Source organism: Colias croceus, chromosome 1, assembly GCF_905220415.1.
Source record: "Colias croceus chromosome 1, ilColCroc2.1".
Lineage (NCBI taxonomy): Eukaryota > Metazoa > Arthropoda > Insecta > Lepidoptera > Pieridae > Colias > Colias croceus.
Genome location: NC_059537.1, coordinates 4355866 through 4378567, shown reverse-complemented (window position 1 = coordinate 4378567; position 22702 = coordinate 4355866). Strand labels below are relative to the sequence as shown.

At 32.3% G+C, this 22702-nt stretch overlaps 1 protein-coding gene across 10 annotated transcripts in view; it reads right to left on the bottom strand.

The window, feature by feature from the left end:
• Positions 1 to 22702, bottom strand: part of LOC123703582 (solute carrier family 12 member 4) — a 289109-nt gene that overhangs the window by 18351 nt on the left and 248056 nt on the right. The window contains exons 1-2 of one of the 10 annotated variants that reach the window (XM_045652052.1): positions 21136 to 21297; positions 18580 to 18716 (exon numbers count right to left, since the gene is read on the bottom strand). The exons of 8 other annotated variants lie outside the window; for them this stretch is intronic. In XM_045652052.1, coding sequence (XP_045508008.1) covers positions 18580 to 18664 — 85 coding nt within the window. In that variant the 5' untranslated portion in view covers positions 18665 to 18716; positions 21136 to 21297. Of the gene's footprint in view, positions 1 to 18579; positions 18717 to 21135; positions 21298 to 22702 lie in introns of those variants that run through there. One more of the 10 variants, XM_045652121.1, reaches the window with a different exon arrangement.

Below are 22702 nucleotides of genomic sequence, written 5' to 3'. Positions count from 1 at the left end.
ATTGTAATATTCGCGTCCCTACTCTAGTCATTACTTATGCTCATCTTCATCTTATTATGATGCACCCTATCATTTGTCAAACGGTCTTCATATTGAGTAAAGTTTCAGATTCTCGAGATAAAATATGACTGTCGTGATCAGTAGTGAGACGTAATTCCCTCTCAGTGAGGGTTTCGGTCTCACGGGATAGTACAATATGCCGTTTGCGATCAGCTGTGAGACGTCATACCCTCTCAGTGAAGGTTTCGGTCTCACGGGATAGTAGGGGAGACCGGGTTTGGTTGTCTCACGGGTTGGATGTCACAGCGGTCTTAATATAAAACTGAACTATCGAATAAGTCTGGTGACCAGCGTGGCAAGAGCGATACAGTGTCAACGCTGTCCCCACTTCGCGTCAGACCGCCCCGATCTGCCATGCCGTGAGGGCCTCACACGTGTTTATTGTTTTCGCACAGATTTTTTATGATATGAGGACCGAATATGCTCCTCATAACATCACTTTTTGTGAACGAAACGACAGTGCGGTTTAATTCAATGCCAACACCATCAGAAAAAAAGGATTATTTTTAATTGTGAAAAAATATATTATGATTTACACTATTAACACTCTTTTAACATTTAACATAAAATATAAGTCTGTGAGTGTGTAAAAATAAATCCAGCTAATTACACATTAAACTTATGTTTATAATTTGGTATACGACATGAAAATATATTAATTGTCAAGCAATAATAATACAGATAAATACTGAACATAAATATAATAGATATTAAGTAGTATTAGTTAAAATATACTTTGACTACTTTGACTGTTAGTCAAAGTTTATTTTTACTAACAACATGTAAATGAAGAAGAAATAATAATTACCAACGAACTAACCTTTTCTATAATACTTAACACGGCACATTTTTCAAATTATCTTGCTCAACTCTACTTAAAAAATTGGAGGGTTTTGTTGGAACTTTAATATGTAAAAACTATGATACAACTTGCATGCGGAAATGCTCATTACAATTGTGAATCTAAAGAATAACTAACAACATATTATTCAATTTTATTGAGCTGATGAATATCTTTTGCCTGGAAGAAATCACCGTCGCCTAATAAATATAATGTGTTTTCTTATAAAACCGTTACATGATTTATTTTATCTACTTAAATAATGAAAATGATATATTTATAAAATATAAAACATATTATGTAAAATGATTAAAAATAAATAAATGAAGCAACTACGATTCAAAGAAACATCTTTTTCAGTGTGAAAATGCTCTTAGCAATCCTGGATGATGAACTGTATATCATGTAGGTACTCTGATCCCAGTACGGTCGGTACGTCGATAGCCATAACGATAAATATTATAATCAGATAACCGCAAAGTCAAAAAAACATTACTTGTAAAGTTGTGAGTGCAAAATTTACGTTTCATTTGGCAATAACATTTTTTTCGGTACTATAAAACGTAGTAGTTTGATATGTGGTTGGCTGCCCCTCCTCTCCTTCCTGAAAAATATCCTCCAAAATTTCCCGAGATACTTCCAATGATTGAACCATTGGACTTAACTTCAGTCAAAAATTGACGAAGCGGATGATTACTAATTTCCACTTAATCCTCGCTGCTACTGTCTTTATCATCAAATCATCAATTTTCAAGTGGTGTAGTAAAAATATCAGCAGAAATCGTCTTCCAAAGGCGATATAATTTTATGAGCATTGAATCTGTAAATAAAAAAATCAAAAGTTAACTGTAAATCTATAAAAACCGGCCAAGTGCGAGTCGGGCTCGCGCACAAAGGGTTCCGTAGCAGCAAATATAATAAACTTATTATGTCAATTTATACACCTGGTGAATGGAGCCTAAACTCTCCCGATATTTTGCCTTGTAGTTTTATGTATATATAACTTAACCAAAATTACAGTTAAATCAACCTATCTCAAAAACTATAAGAGATACTTTGATCAAACCAAAAATCGTTGAAAGAGTTAATTAGCATGCATCACCTCTATTTTTTTTAGAATTTTATACCCCGTAGTTATAAAAATAGAGGGGGGGGGGACATACTTTTTACGACTTTGAGAGCTGATATCTCAAAAACCGTTCACTTTAAGAAAAATGTTTTTTAGAAAACTTTATATCATTTTAAAAGACCTTTCCATTGATACCCCACACGGGTATGTACATCGAAAAAAAAAAATTTCATCCCTCAGTTACATGTATGGGGGGCCCCACCCCCAATTCTTTTTTTTACTATTTAGTGTCATATTTTTGTAGCGGTTCATACAACACATATTCCCATCAAATTTCATCACTGTAGTACTTATAGTTTCCGAGTAAATCGGCTGTGACAGACGGACAGACGGACAGACGGACAGACGGACATGACGAAACTATAAGGGTTCCGTTTTTGCCATTTTGGCTACGGAACCCTAAAAAAAGCTACTTACAAATAAAATTTTATCAAAAACTACTGTTCCCAATGCACCTCAAAATAATAAAAGAATCATTCATTTCATTTCATTTCATTTCATTTCAATAAATACCTATAAGTAACAACTTACCTTTTGTGGGAACGCATGATGGTGAAAATTCACAAAACACGAAGATTGCATTTGATATTTTTGGTTTTATGGCATTCAATTGCTTTATAAATATCACTACATAGTATAAAAAAAAGTCGCTTTCTGTGTCCCTATGTCCCTTTGTATGCTTAAATCTTTAAAGTAAGCTAGTAAATTTATAAAACACGAAGATTTTTAAAATTGTAACTAATGAACACAATCATTAGATTAACTGTAGATAACGGTGTATATTTTTACTTAAAATAATAAACATATCTACCCTCACTTTAAAAAAAATGTAGTTTATTATTTACACGAAATATATCTTATAGGGAACGGAAGATATGGGTTAAAGAGTTAAATAAATAAATAACATAATTATATTTAAATTATTAATTTTTAACATTGTGTTCAGTAGTGTTAACATGTAAATTGATTTGATTTTTACGAAATCTCATAGATGGCGCTGTTACAAAATTAACATTATACAACTTACATTCTTCAAACTATGTTTCTCTTCCCAAGTTACTCAAATGGCATAATTTTTATAGTGTCAATCTGGATATTGTCAAACAACATTTATATATGCGTCATTTGATTATTATTAATTTCCAATAGTTAACGTGTAAATTGATTTGATTTTTACATAATCTCATAGATGGCGCTGTTTCAAATTTGTTTTTTATACTAATAAATTCATTAAACTGATTCTCTGCCCAAATTACGTTAATGACATAGTTTTTATTGTGTAAAGCTAGATAATAGCATGGCTTACCCGAAACCAACATTTAAACATGAGTCTTTAGATTGTACGCTGTCGTAATACACGAAATACGTAAGAAAAAAAAGGTTCACAGCTCCTCCCCCAGAGGTGATAGCATGATAATATGTTTAAAAAAGCCTCACCCGACCTGTTAGTAATATCCATGCAAAATTTGAAGTCAATCTATGCAGTACTTTTCGAGATTAGCCCGGACAAATATACAGACAAACAGACAAACAGACAAACAGACAAACAGACAAACAGACAAAAATTCTAAAAACTATGTTTTTGGCTTCTATATCGATTATAGATCATGGATCAAGTATTCTTTTAAAAAAATATTCAATGTACAGTTTTGACTTTCTTACGATTTTATTATATGTAATAGATAATAATTATTCTACCCATTGTATAATCAATACCACTTGTGATAAATAATCTGTTAGTTAAACTAGGTTAATATTTTAAATCTAACATCACAGTCCTAATCCTGCATTTATCTTAGCTATTTTCAAAATGTGAGAAAGAAGAATTATAGTGTAACATTATCTTGAACAGTGGTGGCTCAGTGGTGAGACCTCGGACTTCGAATCGATAAGTCCGGGGTTCGAGACCAGGCGAGCGCGCAGGAAATAAATTGATTTTTCAATTTATCTGCGCATGTTGTAACATCACCACTGCTCGAACGGTGAAGGAAAACATCGTGAGGAAACCGACATGTCGAAGAATTAAAAAAAAGTTCGACGACATGTGTCATCCGCCAACCCGCACTTGGCCAGCGTGGTGGATTATGGCCTGTACCCTCATAGGAGGCCCGTGTCCCAGCAGTGGGAACGTATATGGGCTGATGATGATGATGATGATGATTATCTTGAAACAAGCAGACCAACTTTGGTCAACATTACTTTCCGAAATGATGGAACGTGCATGTGAAACTTGCTATTTTCTCGGCCATTAGCAGACGAGATTCATAGTAATTGCTTGTAGCTACATGCAAGAAGAAACTTTAAGTACACGTGTTATGAGCAAAGTTTGTTTGACAGAAATAAAATTACAACTGCATGTTTTAAGCCAAAGAAAATATTAGCTTTTATTTCTTGTTTTTGGGAATAGATGGGTATTAGAGTGGTATTAGTTGTTAAGCCATATGAACACGAAATCACTCAAGTATTAATAGTAATTGAGTTTAGTTTCAAAAAAACATATTATGAACATGTAACCTTTTGTAAATTTTGCAAAAGTTGACAATAAATTATTATTTGCGTAAGCGACCACCCGTTACGGATGAATGGGTTAACTACCCACAAAAACTCAATTAAGGTTTGCAATTAACGGCCTTTGTGTAATGGAATGGAGGACGTATATTTTAAAATTGATAAATTAATTTGCAGTATGACCTTTATGTTCAAATTTTCATATGTATACGTTTTTTTATGAGTTTCGTTTTATATGCTTTGCCCACGACATGGTGAATTTGAAATTGATACATTTCATAAATTTCGCATATTTATTTAATATTGTAATATGTTAAAAGGTTTAAATTTTGTCCTATTCGATCTTTTATAAAGTTAAGAAGGATAAAACTGCGCTACATATTGTATGAATTTTCTATTACATCTGGAAGCCTTTGTAGTTTAGCAACGCGGAAGTTCTTGGGACCACTCGGAAATAATACGTGCATATCATCCTGCCAGATAAGAATATAGAGGGTATACAAGACTTTTCAAAAGATATCAATAAGCTTTTGTCCCTTTTTGAAAATTCCTAAATACTATTACATTTGTTATCTTGGTTTTGGATAAAATATTGAGTACCTATAAAAACTTGTAAACACATAAAACATTACTGGTAAACTAACTAAATATTTATGTAATATTCTTCAATTTTCTAAAAAGTTAACGACCATTTTCAAGTTACTTGTGATATATACCGTCAACTTGGAATAATCCTGTTTCCTACTTTAACGGCATTTAAACTGATTGATATCCTAGATACTGACAAGAGTCATTTATTATGTTGTCAACAGACTATAAGGTATTTAAGTTTCTGGCAGCATTAAAATCTTTCAGTCCCTAATATCGGTTCTTATTACAGTGTAGAGCAGACCGATAAATGTCATCAATAATAATGAACACAGAATATTTCACATTTTATACTCGCACAAAGATACGTGTAATATATTTTTATCAACAGTATCATTTTATGAAAATACCTTCTGTTCAGTATTGCGTACGATATTAGATATATGTGACTGTAAAGAACATTCTAGGTGACGTAAAATTGTGAGTTATTGCCAGCGCAGAACATTACGAAAGGAATTCTCTGATACGAAATTACACGAGTAAAGACTATTCTCTGATATAAAGTACGAAGTTACACGAGTTCAGGCTCTCTGAGATCACTATTCGAGCTGCATGTCCATTTCGTTATAAATCGAATGGTATCTGCATAATTCACTACCCTGCGCTCGTAAACCAAGAGTAAGGATTAAGCTATGTAAGCACTGAATATTAATACGAAGTTTAAAATTATGAGCCTGAAAGGTTTTTAGACTTTTTGGACTAAATTGTAAGGGAATGAAAATATTCTGTGTAACAAAAAGTTTAATTTTGTGTCTTTAGATATCTTTTAATGAAATATTTTCGTTGTCCATTCAATCTCGATGTAAATGGCTGAAAATATATTTCAATTATACTGATGAAATGTTTTAATTATTCTAGAGTAATGTAAGCTCAAAAGTAAATTTTGTGGCCTAAAAATAATAAAAGCTAAATATTTTTTAATCCTACTGTTTTATAAATAAATGTAATATCTATTTTATAAATATCGGGAGGAATACACGTTGAATTAATTCTCTCGCACTGACATTTGAACCTTACGCTGATTTATTTACAAGAATGAATTTTCAGGACGCAAATATATTTTAAGCTAGGAAAAGGTCAAACTATGACATTCTCATACAAGCTAAATGAAATTACATCCGTTATATATTGAATTTTCTTCCGCTGCGAAAGCTCGCATCCTGAGAGTTCGTTACATTCATCTTGCAAATGTCACTATGATGAAAATACATTTTGAATTAGAATGTTACACATTAAATTTATTTCCAAGTAAGGAAATGTGGGTAACTATAAATATATTTACTTGAAACACAATAAACTACTTATACATAAATTATACGATTATATAATGAAATGTTACTTTTAGACTTTTGTTTTTATTTATAGATTACCGTTTTAAAATTATGCAATGTGTTCAGATAATATGTGACAAATATGTTGCTCTTTGTTGTGTCGTAGGAGGTCTTAATGTACTTTATATTACAACTACAATAGCTTTGCTCACTCATAACAAGTGTAAATCAGTTTAACATACACAAAAGCAACGATGAAGATTATAATAAGATCAGGGAAATACATAACAAAACACTTTGACTCGATACAGGCTATTTTAAGTACACTGGACTTTGTTTGGGGAAAAATTTTGTCCTTTTGTAATTTTCTTTGGGACTGTTTTATAAATAAGTTAATTAACAAGCAAATATTTATAAGGAAAACGAATTTTTATACAATAATTGTCTTATATTGATTAAGTAATTCGTTTATAAGGGAGAAAGTGTAATTACTTTTGCTACAGATTAGGAATTCCTTGGATCATCATTGAAAATAGTTTCTATTCAAATTATAACATATAAGTTTCTCGTTGCATCTGTCTATACGTATAACTAAAACATAAGATCTTGCATAAGAAATGGCGCAGACTTCAGCAAGACTTTGCCAAGCGGTTTAAGGATTTAGTGTAAGTGATTTGGCTCTAGTCTTAGCTTGCGAAGTTTTGGAACACCTGAATCGAGTTAAAATATTAAGCCGAGTTTCAGGTACGTCGTAAGTTTAGCAGAATAACAAATTATTCATTTGTCCCTTGTTTGTATTATTACAATAATTATGATTACTCATATCATTAATTCTTCATTCCATTTCTTGGCATTCAAGGTTAAAAAGTCTACTGCAGTTGAACTATCTTAGCTTAGCCGTAATCATTTACAATTGTTTTACTCACGGCAAGAAATCCTACAAAAATACCCTTCATAAAGGCGTTACAAGTTAAATAAATCGCATTTAAGATTTTCAATAAAAATGTCCAGTTAACATCGGTACGTGTCGAACAGTCAGCAGGCCACTAATTGGGTCAACTTTCGGCTTCGGTTTCCACTAGATTTGCTCGTAAATCCGGAACAGAAGTGGCTGGCGACATTCCAAATAGTGTACCTTGTCCTAATTTGATATACCAACTTAAAAGTATAGATTAACAACAGTTAACAACAACAGTTCTCTTTGCTGGATAAACGGTCGATCTATGTCATCTTGACGTTATGAATCCTACTATTACGGAAATAAGTAAAAAAAAAAACACTTGAAAAAGGAATATATGTACTCCTGCTTATAAATTTCAAGTTGCGTATATCTCATTATAAACCCACATTTACCTACTAAAATTTTAAAGAAAATTACTTGAATTATTTTATTAAGATGTTTAAAGCTCTTGTTTCACTTGTATAAATTTCTAATAATTGAAATAACGTATTATGTTATTAAGAAGAAACTAGCTCTTGTATTTTATTGAACATTACTCAGAACATCTCAGGCACGGTAACGGCGCGAGGGATTTACTAAATCTTCCACTATTCACTGGTAAACAGGAAGCGCAAAGCTGTATCGTGAAGAGCTATTCAAGTATAATATATTTAAAGGCGGTTTCATCGATTTAGGTACCTAATGTACAAGAACATCTATTTCACTTTATTTATCGAAGAAAAGCGATAAGACGCAACGGTGATGTAAAACTCGGGTATGTTTTTGTTGCACATTTTTTGTATTAAAAACGTACAATTAGTCGATATTAAAGCAAAAGTTAAGGTGCAATAACAGCATTTTGTTCAAACACCAAGTTTATCCTTACCGCACGACGACGGCGAGTATTGTTAAAGTTCTTAGAAATAAATCACGCGAAACAATACAGTAACAATCTAGCTTAAAATAGTTTTGAAACTTGATTTATCGAGTTCGCATTTAATGTTCCTTTTTCCCGGACAAATGGTCGCCAAGCGAGGAAATAGAGCAAATAATCTCGCTCGCGACGGAGTCACTTTATGTGAAATAAAATTGCTTAGAGGAATTAATTGGTGCTTAGCTGAAGTGATATTACGTGTTTTGGTCTTTTACTGACGAATATAATGGGAGACATTCAATTAACGGGGTTTATAAAGCTAGACTGAACTGAAAACCATTCATTAACATTTGAAATTAATTTATTCATGAGGTCCGCCTAAGCAAACCGATGGAACAAAAAGCACAGCCGACTTTATGTGGAATTGCACAGGAATTAATTGATGCCGGCCAAAGTAATTCGATGTTGAGGACGTCCGATATTCAATTCACAGTGAGTGCTATCTCACAAAGGGATTTTGAATAAACGAATCAAACCCAATTCCATACAATCGCGTTCACACGAAATTGGAATAAAGGCATTTAATCCTGTCCTCTCCGAACTCGTACGTAGGATAGGTGATATGAATATTAAACTTTTCTCGTTTAGTTTTTACCTGAAACAATACAGAGATTCATAAGACTTTGTCAAAATAAATTGAAATAGAAAAGAAGCAAATCATTCTTTAACCATTCTAATTTATCTGATTATTATTTTATGAAATTATACATTTCAATATGTGAAGGATCTAATATCTAATATATATTATAAAGGCAAAAGTTTTTATGGATGTATGGATGTTTGTTACTCTTTCACGTAAAAACTACTGAACCGATTACAATGAAATTTAGCACACATATAGAGGGTAACTTGGATTAACACATAGGATAGTTTTTATCCCGGAAATCCCACGGGAACGGGAACTATGCGGGTTTTCCTTTGAAAACGCGGGCGAAGCCGCGGGCGGAAATCTAGTATAATATAATTTATCCATATAAACTACAATTTAAAAGTAAGAACACATCAGAGAACCACAGTTTTTTTAATATCAATATTTTTTTAATAGTAATATACATTCATACTTCCTGCTATACATAAAGTAATTCACAAATACTAAAACTTCATACATCCAAAACTTATTTACGATACATAGTTTCGAGATACAACTACACTAACAATAAATAATATCATACGACGGTAGTAACTTTCATACCATTAAATACAGATGTTTGTAACAAGAATCGATGTTGATTTTCCTCATACGAGAAGAATATATTCAGGCAGAATAAGCTGGTCACGTAAATGGGATAACGTGTGTAATTGGATGTTTATTATATTGTTTTAGGAGCCACAATGGATGTTGAAATATTGAACGAGACCGAATGAGAACGCGGTTTATTTTGCCTAATTATCTATGTATTTAGGGGTATAAAGAGTGGAGCATTTTTTTTGTAATTATGTTTTTTCTTTAATTAATACCAATTAAAATTCCTGTTTCTAACAGAAATTGCAGATTCCGAATAAGAAACTTCTAAGCATAAAAAATAAATTCCGGCTGTAATTTAGCAATAAAAAATATTTTCTAGAAACTAAATAAATTGATAAGACCGTATCTAATTTACTTAACTATGTGAGTATTTCAAAACATAAATATAGGCACCAGAAATCTGAATACACACAAATTCATATTGAAATTGTATGTACACAAGAGAAATGTAAGACACATTTAACCGCGACCAATTTTTGTATTGACAGAAGCAAAGGTCTGGCGCATTCAATTTTAAATGACTTCTTGAAACCTCAGCCGGTACTTAAATATTCATATGAGAGCTTAAGCACTGAGTGGAGCTTACCCAACTGCCAGCTAATGGTTACCTACATTAAAATGTAACAATATAGTTTTAAGTACCCGTGTGCTTTTGTATAAAATTCTGCCTTTCACGATTCATGTGTACACTTAGACGGTTTTAGATTTAGATATGGAAGTATTGTTAAGCAAGAAAGGTTATGAAATATAGCATTTCTGTTCTATTTGAAACGTACTGTTTATATTAATTATTCTTTCGATACATATTAAGGAAAGAAAAAAAAAAAATTAAGAATATGAAAATGGAACTTTACATGTTGGAAATACGTATTGGAATATGCTTTTTGACTAAGGAGTAGTAAATATTTGTCCTTAGTCAAATAGCATACCAACCACAAGCCTTGGAAAGGTTTAAGGTTAGGTTATTTAAAAGAAAATGTTACCTACAATCTACATCCAGTTTTTATGCAAGACAATTTAAAATGTATAGGCATATAGTTTAGTTCATTCAGCCAGTCCAAGGCATCATTATTTCTATTCTTAAAAAACGTAAACGTACACATTTGTGTATAGTTAACAAAGCTAGAGTAACAAAGTGACGGATGAAACGTTTCTTGCTCAAAGTCCTTTGTCAGAGCGCATCGCTCTGTCAAGCTAAGCCCTTTGTGTCGTTTGATGAATGTGCTACGAAGGTGACGCGACAAAAACTATCAAATTATAGCTTGACCGGGTCTAACTGGAGTCTATCATTTGTTCTAGAACCGCCCTGTGCTTGATGGGCCCTCTTCACAATGGGTAGCGGTGGACGAGCAGAGGCAATCACGATAGTGTAGAGGGCCTAAAATATGTCTATGATCGGCGTTAATTGTAGATGTTTATGATGACCGCGGCGGCAAACATCGACGCTTATTTGTTGAGCCAACGCTGCCCATTGTGAAGAAGGCCCATGATATACAACCTCTTTTTAATGACGCTCACTGGCGTTCAGCTGCACGTGTCGCGATGAAGCATAAATTCGACAAAACTGCATTGTATCGAAAACAATGATCGCGATATGGACTGAATACGGTAGAAACAGACAATACCATGCGCATTATTTTACTCGTATAGATAAATTATGAAACACGTTTTGAAAATATAAAGACCTGATCTGCTTTATAGAGCCTTTTCTATTTATGTAGTTCAATGTGAAAAATTCTATTGTTAAGCCTGTTTAAAAATCTAAAAAAAATGAGATAACTTGAACTCAGTTAACTAGGATTACTGCCGATAACTCTACCGCATATTATAGAACATTTAAGGTCGACCTGATTTTGCTCCCTGGTATATAAAAAGACTGATAAAAATAGCGCTACTAATTTATATTAATAGAGATATCATCATGATCATGAAGGTGTAAATTGACATGTTTTTTAATATTGCATTTAATTTTTAACCGACTTCAAAAAAAAGGAGGAGGTTATCAATTCGGCCGGTATATATATATTTTTTTTTTTTATGTATGTACACCGATTACTCCGAGGTTTCTGAACCGATTTACGTGATTCTTTTTTTGTTCGATGCGGGATGGTGTCGAATTGGTCCCATAAAAATTTTATTCGGCTAGGCCTAGTAGTTTTTATTTTATGAGCATTTTTGTTTGTACTCGATAACTTAATTTCAATGTAGCAAGTAACTTTGATTCACTTCCCGGTAACCGATTGAGCTGAAATTTTGTATACGAATGTAAATTGGATAGCGATGAAACATTATCATGACATGGAGCTGATCTGATGATGGAATCGGAAGGTGGCCATAGGAACTCAGTAATATATTGACTCAACTTTATCGAGTTTGGGCTCGTTTGATTCGTGTTGAAAAATACACTAAAAAGTATTAAATAAAAATAACTGCGTTAAAAACAACCGACTTCAAAAACGGAAAAGTAAGAAATAAAAAAGATTTGATATTATTAATTACTACATATTATTTTTATGTGCTATTTATTAAATAGGTTTGAAGTCGGTGCCAAACACTAAGCACTTAGTATTAAGCCCATGCACCGACATCAAACCTTTTTAGTAAATAGCACATAAAAATAATATGTAGTAATTAATAATATCAAATCTTTTTTATTTCTTACTTTTCCGTTTTTGAAGTCGGTTGTTTTTAACGCAGTTATTTTGTCGCCCTACTTACATGATCATCGCCATTGAATTACCAAAAAATGTAGACGGTGTAACATTTTTTACGTATTTGAAACCTTTTTAAGTAAACAAAGGCGCCTACAATTTGGCGGCCTTATCGCTTTTAAGCGATAAGGCCGCCAAATTGTACATTTATTATAATATAAGTAATATCGTTTCTGTAAATTTTGTTTTTGTGTGCAATAAAGTGTTTTCTATTCTATTCTATTCTATTCTAAACCAAAACTCCCAAATTGTATTGAAATAATTTCTAAGAAGTAAGCACAAATAAGTGTATCAAAGTAATTTGATTGTGTTGAAGCTCGACTTAAAATCAAAGTACATTAAGTTACTTAAGAATAATATTCTCATTTTTCCTACTACGGCTTTTATTTTTCCACTCGTTGAACATAATCTGTTTGACGTCACAGTAGAAACTAAAGACAATCTGTCTATTATGTACCATGTTTATGCGTTTATCTACATTATGTTATGTACGTACGACATTGTAAAGGTATGTATTAGAAGCACCTTTTTATAGAAAAATGAGCTATATGTTTCTATGTGTTATTGGAATGAATATTAATAATACTTACAATTAAATATTATTTTCAACTATTAGATATATTTATATATTTTACAGAGGATAGCCAGCAATTGTTAACACTAATTATAGACATACAAGGAAAATGCAATTTAATAAAATCAAGTGCAACAATTTATATTTTTTGGTTTTTATGGCATTCAAATGCTTGTGCAATGCAAAAAACAAAAGGTCGTGTTCCATCGTTACAATATTGTATTCACTGAAAAGTGCTTCATATTGGTTGAGATGGTTGTTAAATCATCTCAATAGATGGCGCGCGGTGTGTCCCTTAAGACACATAAAACTGAAAGAATAGATTAAATTCGATTGCTCAGGCGGGTCACGAGTGGCTGAGTTGGTTAGGCATCCGCCCCGGAATGGCGCGAAGGATGCGGGTTCGAGTCCCGCCTCGTGATCGATTTTTTTCTATTCTTTATAAATTTATATCAAGTGCAACAATTAATAATGATAGGCTAACACCACATGCCTTTAAAAACGATATATAACATAAGATATTTTATTATGATATGTATGACATTTTAAAAACGAAATGCAAACGATATAAGTATTTTATCCAATAACCGTAGAGCGTAAGAAATTGTTTCACAAATCTTTCGCAGAACGAACTCCGAACGCTATGTATTCGTAAGATTACACAAAATCCATTTAGTTTAACAGCTTTATTCGTTTGTTTTGTAAAGTGCTTCGAATACTGCAATTTTGTTAAGCTTAATTCATTCTATAAATACAAGTAAAATGTATTTTACAACTTCTTCGTTCCTCCGCTTAAACGAGATACAGAAAATCAATTTTCATGTTGACATTGCGGGTCTACGATGACAAGGCAATTCTGTGAATTCGAGAAACAATTATGTAGATTAAATTCTTAGATGGATATAAACTTAAATCGAAATTTATGTACCTCATTTTCCTTATTTAAAGAAAGGGTCTGTAGCCGAATGTTAAAATCGGCATCGTATTTTCACAAGAAAAATTGTTTTTGGAAAAGATAGAGTTTTATATCTATAGTTCGTTCAATATATTGAAATATTATATTAGACAAACCATATAAAATTATATTTAAATAATTAATTTCAGTATTTCTGAAAAGTGATATTTCAAAAATTTGAAAGCAAAAGCAAGCTACTTCCCGTCTTGACAGGTACCTACCAGGTATTAACCAGCATAAATAAATATTAAAATAGGCTATTAAATACTCTACATCTAAACTTCTTAAGGCACTTAACATTTCACCTTTATCCCGGGTAAGCTGAAGTTGGGATCGGATTCAATTTTAAAACTTTTCAACGAATACTAATTCAGAACTTCGCGAGCGATAGCGATGAAAGGAAAATATAACTTAGAGCAGCTTTTATTGCGTTTAATGTCTTAAAGTTTCGGAGTAAGGGTAGCTAAACTCATTCCTAGATACTAAATACACTGTTATGAAAAAAAACGAGACACTTACAACATTGTAACGAAATCTGAGGGTTCTGTTAATCACATTTCTCTATAAAATGTATACACGCAGGGAATATCGGTTTTAATGAATGGTTTCAGGAATGTTTTTATTAATTTTACCATATCTTCTTTGTTTAAGCTTAATTTCAATGTTACTTAATATTATAAATGCGAAGAAGAAAAGTTTGTGAGGAAAGGTGTGTTTGTTACTCTTTCACGCAAATACTACTGAACCGATTACAATGAAATTAAGCACACATATAGAGGGAAGCCGCGGGCGGAAAGCTAGTTAGTATATAAAGTAAAGCGGATTATTCCTTTTATAATAGTAGGTAATAACGAAAGACCCTTCCACTTTTTCGTCTGGTAGAAACTATTTTGATTATTTTTAAAAACTTGGTTCTGAATGCATACAATTGAGACAAATTTGTGGAATTTATTCAAACTTTTTATTAATCAATTTGCAATTAGTAAGAATACAAATTTAAAAAGTTGAATTCTGTAGTTATTAATAATGTTCTTTGTTTCAATAACGTTTCTTCGGAATCAGACCTTTTAAAGCCAATTAAAATCGTCTAAAATTAAAAGTTTTAACTTCTTTACACAGGGCTGACTTGGAATTACCAACCTAACTTTTGGGAGAGCCGTTACTCTCCCTGATTTTGAAATTAACATAAATTATATGTCTTCTGTTTTAATTTCAATGCATAAAACCTTCATTTCAAGTCTTTGTTCTACACAAAAAGTATATATTATGAACCAGCATCCTCATTTATTTTCCTTTCTTTCGCATAATCCCATATCTCTAATTTCGGCACACGACCCGGACATCCAAAGTAATTATTGCTAATGCTTATAATATATTAATTTCCTCCTTCATCCTCTATGTGAGGAAGTTATTTTTACCTTTTCCTTACAAGTTATTCTCTGTAAGAGTGTACCAACGGAAAATTCTTTCATTTTTACATACAAGACAATTTCTACTGTTGTAAAATATATTGTTATGTGTTTATTTTACCCACAATTATACAATTATCTCAATCGTCATCCAGTTCAATCATATTTAAATATTTAACCATCAAACATTACCATAAACAAACAATAATCAATAATTAAATACCGCTTACACAATACGAGTTATTCATAATACAGGGATGTAGACCATGTCATATTGCATACACGTTTTCAATATTGAGAGGAGATTAATAAAAGATATTAAAAGCTACGTCTTCAGTATTTGTATCAAAATGCTGACCCAGTTTCTTGGTTTAGATGTGAAATAATGAATGGCAAAGAGAAAGCCACAATTTACTGGAATACAGAGATACAAGTTATGAAGTTTCAGCATTAAATTATAACTCTGTGGTAACTGCTAATAATACAGAGGTAAGAATAAATTTGCGGAAACAGAACATAGTTAATTACATGATTTTATTTTAAACTGATTTGTTAATAAAATATTAGCATTTTGATTAAGTAAAAAAGAGCGTGTGTGCCGAGCACACGTGTCAGAAGTGAAACTCCTTTAGCAAGATTCAAATATACCAAAATCGTCATGAAATTTTACTCTCAACGCGACTAAAGAAGAAAACTTCATCTTCAAAAAGTGAAAACATTGAAGAATAGTTTACATATGGAAAATGTAAAGCCATACTTCAAGCTTATTGTTAATTTGATTTCCATACAACAAAGAATAACTGTATATCCGTTTACTCGTTCGTTCATGTATGAAGGTATTGTTAGGTAATAACATTACGTTCATATCCCTCGAAGGGGTATGTAGAGTGGTAAACGTAAATCTACATTTTAAGGATTAATACCCACATAAAAGTGGGTAAGCCAGATAATACGAGATAATGTTAACCAGCGATCTGATGCTATAATAAGCCTTTTTTTTATAGTGGGGAAATCTTCCAAAGATACCCACGGCCCCCGGGGAAGGAGCCGTGGGTTATGTCGGATTCTTACCGACTAAAACCCCACTGTGTTCCGTCGAGCCGCTTTAAATGATGGGGCCGCGGGTATTGATTAGAATTCTTCCGCGACATGCTATAATAAGCCTAAAGACTTTTTTATAAGTCCATTCCAAAAGGAATTTTTATAAGTCGTAAGTATTAAGTATAGAGATTTTCAGTGCAATTTTACCAAAATGACTTCACTACTTTAGAAAATGGAAATAAAATGAAGATGATTACCCATTACTATATAATTTAAATAAGAAGAAAGATTCGCAAAATGTGTCGCTAAGTGTAAAGCACAAGAGCTGTATCGATTCATCTATTCTTCACATTATATAGGCAAGTGGATAGTTTTTTCAGTTTAAAAAGTAAAGAAAAATTTCGCTACAGAAAATTTTAGTTATTTTCAGAAAACTTCACGATTATTTAAACTTCACATATTTATCAGTTCACGTAGACTGCGATGCCCGCTGTCCACATGGCATCTTATTGTACAAAGTTTAGTTTCCACTAGTGATGGACGCCTTTCACGTTTATTTCAGCAGTCCATTTTATTTTGTGACTTAGGAATTTAGTACCCACCAGGGTATTAAGTTTAGATCTGCCCTGGAGATTTTAATTCGCGCGAGTAGTAATGTTAATAAGCTCCAGTATAAAGGAAGAGATGGTAAGTTATTATACTTTGTGTTTTTACAAGGTATTGAGTAAATAACGTAATCCTATGTCTGCAAACTGGATGACGTAGTACGAGATAGGGCAAAAAAGAGAACGAGCAAACGGCTCCGTAATTAATGACTGCACGCTAGAAAAAGTCATAAGTCTTTTTGGAAATACGAAATAAACGTTAGGTGTAGCCAGGATGAAAAAACTACCGATATTACTGTTTGATTTAACGATCTTTAATCACTATGTAGGTATACAGTAACAGTTAACTCTTCACTAATAGTCACCTTATATAAGGTAAAAACTCATAAATCAACAAGACGTTTTATAATTATTATATTGTTCAGTATGTTGTAGTTATATCATGACTTTCTTGTTTATATTGTTTCTGATCTAGTGTAACCACAAGTTTAACGAATCCTTATTCCATGATAGATAAACATGATATCACACAGGTAATAAGATGTTCTTCTCTTTCTTGATTATTTTATATTTCTCTGTCTATATGTACTAAACTCCCAACAGACAGTCAGTTAGAACGTTAGAAAAAGGCAGCATTATATATCGTTATATAAAACTACAAGTAAATAGAGGAAGTAAATTTCTACAGGGGCAATTGCGCGGTTATTTTAAATGTCGCGTTAGAAGTCAGGGCCGGGCGGATAGTTATTATTGTATGTCTTTATTGCCCTTAAGTTCTAAGGGAACTATAACGCTAACGAAAATTATTTTACAAAAACAGAGTTGAAATTTTTTCAGCAAGCCTGTATTCAATGTTTATTCAATTCTATATATAGCATAAATACACTCATAATAACTTTTAATGTAGAAAAATCAAGATACAATTTGTGTTATTCTTCTCCAAAAAACAACCCTGCTGGTACATTGGAGTATTTTAATTGACATACAATGCATTTGTTACATTTTTGCTACTACACTACTCGTACTATAATATAATTATCTATGCGTAAATGTTTATGCAATCAAAATTGACCGCTAAACGGATTGGAACCTTGCGAAGTCAAGGCGAGAAACCTGACAAGTTTTAATAAAAAGTACGCTGTTTATTTGATTTTCTTTAAACCGATGAAAGATTTCACTGCTTAATGATTCAGAGCTGTTTAACAAGTTTGTTCAAAGTATTTGCTTAGGGTGTGGCGTCTATTTAAATCTGTGTGATTTTATGCCAGAATATTTTAAAAATTTTACTTTGTCAACATAACAATAAAAATTTGCTTTTTTTGCAATAATGTCATACTTATATTCTAGTAGAAGGTAATATTCAACTGAGACTATTAGGTTAAAACCTAAAATGAAATTTAAATAATAATAATAATTACTCATCAGTTACGAGTATACTACTTAAATTCTACAACCTTTTGTAGGTTTGTTTATTTAAGTTTGTTGATAAAGTTCCTAACTATATTTTAGAAGTCCTTTCAAATCGTAGTTTCTCCGAAAGTTACCTTTATTTTCTCACCAATATTATATTAGTATTAACGGTTGAATGTAAACTTAAATTAAACCAGACATATTTATTTAAATTATCGACAACGAAATAGACATCGTCAAAACCTATAATAAAGAACAGTAATATCGGTTTCTCCTCTAAGGTACTAATGACCATACCTTTCTTTCCAGGCGAGGTACAGTTGCTCTTGTTGGATGGTGATTTGGTTTCGGCGGCGGCCATTTTCTCCTTCTCTGACGACATGCTTACGCGCAATCACCCGTAAACCACCGTACTTAAGCGACTGCTTTCATAACTATCAAAAAGATTCAATTTTAACACACCAACCGCTCCCACGAAATACTCTAGATAATAACCGATAATCGACAACTCATGAGTTATATTGGCAAATATCCAAACTTATTGACATTCGTGAACTGTTTTAAAATCAATGGTAAAAAATCAAACACGGATACGTAGAGTAAATATTAATTTGCGTTCTTTAATCTTTGCGGTCGGATGGTACTCGATTTTAAACACGTTAGCGGTGATTCATGGACTTAGTGAGAATTGACATAGAAATTAAAGTGCTCCATAAATATTTATTATTTAAAATGACACGTGATTGAATAAACTTTTGTTAATTTAATATAACGGCGCCCAAAATTGAGGATTATGGAGGTGTTTCTAAACACAGATATAAAGTTACAACTAGGGACCTTCGCTAACAGGTTAGCGGAACCCTTTAGTTGCTTAGGGTTTAGTTAAAAAGGGTTCCGGCTTTATAATTACGCTTGTTATTAGCAAGCTTTTATTAAATTTGATTAAAATAACATGATAGCATTATTATATAGTTGCATAGGATTGCATAGTTTTAGAACGAGATGAAGCCGATTTAAATTTAATATAGATTTATTTTTTTTCGATTTTTTTTAGTAGGTACATATAATAAGTCAAGTTAAATCATATTTTATAAAATTTCTTCCTATTTAAGAAGTCAGTTATTTATAAGTGTGTATCGGAATATTTCTATTTATAGGCTATGAATTGTAACAAAGTTACAAAGTCGCTTATAAAATGACTTTCATAAAGGCCTTCAGCGATACCGAAGTCCTACATTGTATAGCTATAGCCGTTAATACGGTGAAGTTAGTTTCCAAATTTACTTTCAATATAGTATGAGAACAAAGAGATTATCTCGCCAGTCAGATAAGCCGGATTCTCCTTTATTAATAACAAGGTGGAATGAATACTGGTATCCGGGGTTTGACTTGTAAAACACAGGCTTTGCAGTAAGTATGAACAATTTTTTGCTTAGTTCTAACGTTTGGGAGATTTTTTAGGACGAGGATAATTTATCAGTGACAAATCTGTCATTAGCAAATTAAAAAGTTTTTGTCAAGTTAATATACAGATTAGTTTTCGTAGAAAAGTATTTTTTGGAAGCGTAATTTTTATCGAATTTTAGGTTATCATGTCATGGTTTTTTTTACAGTCACGAGTTTACTTTTTAAGAGATTTAAATAGTTTGAAATACATAAAATTATTTCAAACTATTTAATTTTACTTGATTTAACTTTTATGTGGATAAGTTATTTCTTATAGGTATGGCATTTTTTACATACAATATGTAAATTATGCCAGTTAAATATGTCTGCTATGGGTTTTGTTTATCATAGCACATAATATTATGAATTTTTTATACATATAGGTAGGTAGCTTTAATGAGATGTTTGAATTGAACAAAGTCTGTTAATTAGGCATATTATAGATTTTTTTGTATCATTTAAAATAATCTATTACAATTATAGCAGTTAGTTCATTTTGGTAAGTTTTAAATCAGAATATTTTTTAGTAATAACTTTTTAAAAAGCAATTTCTTTCTATAGTACTTTTTACTTTAAAGTTTTTGTTTCTTCAAAAGCTTGTTATACAAATGTTACATAGCACAATGAGTAAAGTAAATAGATATATTATAGCTAATAATATATATATTATAGCTTTCTCCTATTTTACTTAAGTTTTTAAAACAGTAACATTTATTAAGTTCAACTTTATCTAGAGAGGCATAACACTAATACACGAATAACTTGATTTTACTATTATGTGGATTAAGTAATTTATTATAGGTATGGCATATTTATTAATCTATATTTTATATTAGATATTATGTATGTAAATGAATGTGATGTGTGATATGTGATGTTTAGATTAGAAATATTATATTGTTTATATTATTCTCTTTTCTTATATACTATATTATTTAATTAGACGTTTTACACGTTTTATTTCTTTTATCTGAATAAATAATCTCATGTGGCTATGCAAAATATGATAAAAAATAGAAGAGAAAGAGGAAACATAATTAAAACAATAAATAGTATGAAAAAATTTAATGGACAATGAATAAAACAATTTTATTGAATGCGGAACAATAATATTTCAATGTCGTTAATATAATAAATGTCAATAATAACACCAGGCGACTGCGGCTGAATAAAAATCGTCGAGATGATTGTAAGAGAAAATGAACCCTATGCGAAAGTAATACATTCCATTTTCAATTAAAATAATGCATCTCGTTACGGCGCGAAAGCGCGGATACTTGCAAAGGGTTGATGAGAGCTATCGACATTAATGATTTCAATATGATACTTGACAGAGAACGGTGAAAGTAAAGAGGTCATGCAATGGAAACTGAAAGTTCGGTCACGAGCACATAACCTAGGTGTTACCGGTTACGTAAGCGCGGTATAACCTGGCGGGGGTTCGGGTAGCGGTTGGTAGTGCGAACTGCGAGCGGTCGCGGCGCGGCGTGCGTAGCGCGACCAGAGCGCGCGCGGTGCGGAGACGCGCTCTACTTCGCTCGCTCGTCCCGGGAGGAATCGATGCGGGCGGCGGGCGGCAGCGGAGTGCTGCACCGGGAGGCTGCGCGGCCCCGCGCCCCCGCACCCCGCGCTGCCCGGCCCGCGCCCCTCGTCCGCGCACGCGCACGCAGCTCCCGGGGCCGCCCGCGAGACGCCGGTCCCGCTCCCCACCGCGCTGATTTACGATACTACAGCTTTATATCCTATTCTTTATCTCGAATGACCGCAATGTTTGAGCTACGGTTCAATTTATTTCTATGTTCTCTTATGATTTGCTTAATTATGCAACGACAGATGTAACTTAATCTGGATTTATCAAAGTTGCAAAGTATGACCTAGTTTCGCATGTCCTATTGAAATTTTTTATACACGAGTAGATTCAATGACAATGCTACTCTTTCATAATAGCTACGTTAAATAAAACCAGACGGTCAAAATAGTTTGGAAAATCCAAAAGTGCACGCCTCATAATCTCATCCTTTACAATAAAATTGATTATTTATAAAGAGTACACTATAAATATAAAAAAGAAATAAAATAAAACAGTTGGAAAAGTAAAGAAAGCGGTACCGTAATAATTGAGCTATTTTTCTTGTGGCCCCACCTAGATGTGAAACTGCGCAGGATTAAGGGACTGACTACCAACTTATTTTTTTAAACCTTTTAAACCTTAAAAAAAAAATCGAGTTTATAATGGTGAATTTTGAGTACACTATAAATATAAAAAAAAATAAAGAATATATATAGATATACTAAAATTATGGAGAACAGTCGATATTTTTTTTTTTGTTTATTTAATAACAATTAAACCACATCGAATCAGACCCTGAAAAATGAAAGGGTTCTATTCCTGAGCATACTCAAGCGTAAGAGAAAAAAAAAGACTCGATTAGTAAAGTATTTCGGTCGCTATCGTGTTAACAAGAAAATCCTCCGCACATACAGACACACGGACGTCCAAGACAGAACTTTTTAAACTGTTTTTTAACTAGTTTAAATAACAAAAACGACATCAAAAATATCATGAATGTTAAAAATAGTGTTCTTTCTTAATATGTGTGTGTATGTATTATCTTACAAGTGCAATGTATGATACATAAAGACATTTTAAGTTTGAAAAATCAGATGTTTTGCGTGAAGTGACAGTAGTACCCACCTCAACGCTTCGCTTATGAGGCGTGCAATATGAAAAGTAGAGTTCCAGTAATAGCTCTTGTATTTGTATTTTTATAAATCGGTAATAAATCACACTGAAATCTTTTAGAAATGTTCAATATGCATGAATAATGAACCTTGAATAAATAATAAACGGGTGCATATATTAATATTAAACTGAAGAAGACGTCTCAAACAATATAAAGGCTTGCGATGAACACGAAGACATAATTTCCCTGGCAGCGGCCTATCTTGATGTCCCACCCTGAATAATTATCTG